Source organism: Dromiciops gliroides, chromosome 4 (assembly GCF_019393635.1).
Source record: "Dromiciops gliroides isolate mDroGli1 chromosome 4, mDroGli1.pri, whole genome shotgun sequence".
NCBI classification, from domain to species: Eukaryota; Metazoa; Chordata; class Mammalia; order Microbiotheria; family Microbiotheriidae; genus Dromiciops; species Dromiciops gliroides.
In genome coordinates this window covers 240,230,954-240,232,851 of record NC_057864.1, presented here as the reverse complement: position 1 = coordinate 240,232,851, position 1,898 = coordinate 240,230,954, and the positions used below count along the sequence as shown (strand labels likewise).

The following is a 1,898-nucleotide window of genomic DNA, read 5'->3' as shown; positions in this document are numbered from 1 at the left end:
CAGAAAAAGCAAATGTTAAAAATAAAAGGGAATGACCTTCATATGTTAATGACAATGTGATGTCTTCACAGGAGAAGAATTCCTAACAAAGGATATGCTTAGATGCTTGCCTGCAAGTGGCTCTGAGATTTTCGCAAAGATAAGGTATTAAACCCATGCAGGCCTTACCTGTTTGGAATTATTAAGCTGTGGTCCTGGAAGCATATAAGAATATTTACTCTCCAGTGCATAGATTCAATGATTTGCTGCTTGCCCAGTTTATATATGTATAGGACCTTTTTTCGAATCCAGCAACCTCTTCAGTGATCCCTTCACATCTTTGTTCCTCAAGGTATATATCATTGGGTTGAGGGTGGGGGTCACCACAGTGTAGAAGAGGGCTAGAAACTTACTCCGTTTCTGAGTATATTCATTTTTGGGCTGTATGTAGACAGCAATTATGGTTCCAAAGTACAAGGCTACAACCATCAGATGGGAACCACATGTTCCAAATAATTTCCAACGGCCTTCAGTTGACTTCATCTTCAATGTAGTTCTAGCAATGCAGCCATAAGAAATCAGGATAAGAGCTAGAGGTATTACAACATAGAGGATACTGGCTATGGAAAGCTCAGTTTCCACAAAAGTGGTGTCTACAGCAGCAATTTTGATCAAGGCTGGAGCCTCACACATAAAACCTTCCACCCTATGGTGAGGGCAAAAAGGCAATTGAAAAGTCAATATTGATTGAATCAAGGGTCCCACAAAACCACTGGTCCAAATCACAGCTGCCAACTGTTTGAGAAACTTTGGATGCATGATAATAGTATAGTGAAGGGGGCGGCAGACAGCAATGTAGCGATCATAAGCCATAACAGTCAGGAGAATGCACTCAGTGGAACCCAATCCCAGAACAATATATAGCTGCATAACACAACCAATGTAAGTAATAGTCTTATCAGTACCACTAAGATTCCATAACATCTGAGGGATAATGCTGGTAGTGAAGCAGATATCCAAAAAAGAGAGGTTGGAAAGGAAAAAATACATTGGGGTGTGGAGTTTGGGATCTAGGTAAGAGACCAGTATGATGGTTGTGTTCCCCATCAAGGTAAGAATGTAAAATATGGTGATGATGAAAAGGAGGGCCATCTCTAGTTGAGGCTGGTCGGAAAAACCCAATAGAATGAACCCCATTGGGCTGCTCTTATTGGTCTTTTCCATTATATCTTAACTGTGAGTTAAACTTCCTTGATCGTTCATATTAGTCATCCTGTTATAAGAAAGTAAGAGAGCCTTAGTGAGGGTTATTTTATAATTAGCTTAGCTAAATAGCTAAATAAACCAAAGAAAAAGCAGACATCCTATCAGAAAGAGTTTGGATATTTGACTAAACAAATGAGATGCAGAGCTCCATGGAAGAGGAATACATGCAAAAAGAGCTACAAAAAAAGAAATAATACAATTTAACAAGCAATAATTTTTAAGCATCTACTATATTCAAAGCACTATTGAAAAAGACTGTGATAGAAAGTTTGACACTGGCTGAAACATATATGGATCACACACAAAATAATAGGAACACTGAGATACTTATATGAATATGGATATTTACAGAAAAACTGATACATTAGCCAAAATATGACATAGATGTCTAAAGATGGCAATACCCATTGTTACCTTTTGGAAAAGATAGCTAAATAAATACTTTTATAGAAGTTAATATGGATAAAATTCCCTTTCCAAAGATACTGAGAGGTATAGATATATGGATTGAAGTCATAGAAATTAACACTATAATTACTGTTATTACAATTACTAGAATCACAGATTCTCAAACTTGGAGGGCATTTTGAGGTAACCTACTACAATTCATATCTGAAGAGGCATGTCCTCCCTATCATGCCCAACAAAAGTAC

The 1,898-nt window shown here is 37.4% G+C and overlaps 1 protein-coding gene across 1 annotated transcript; it reads right to left on the bottom strand.

Moving 5' to 3' along the window:
- Positions 1 to 258: 258 nt before the first annotated feature.
- On the bottom strand, positions 259 to 1,203 carry LOC122754940 (olfactory receptor 2G3-like). The gene has a single exon (XM_044003368.1). It carries the CDS (start codon positions 1,201 to 1,203, stop codon positions 259 to 261), a length of 945 nt encoding a protein of 314 aa, XP_043859303.1.
- Between the last annotated feature and the right edge of the window lie 695 nt (positions 1,204 to 1,898).

What these genes read in the sequence shown, in the direction of transcription:
- LOC122754940 (XM_044003368.1), bottom strand. Translation starts at nt 1,203, where the DNA reads ATGGAAAAGACCAATAAGAGCAGCCCAATGGGGTTCATTCTATTGGGT.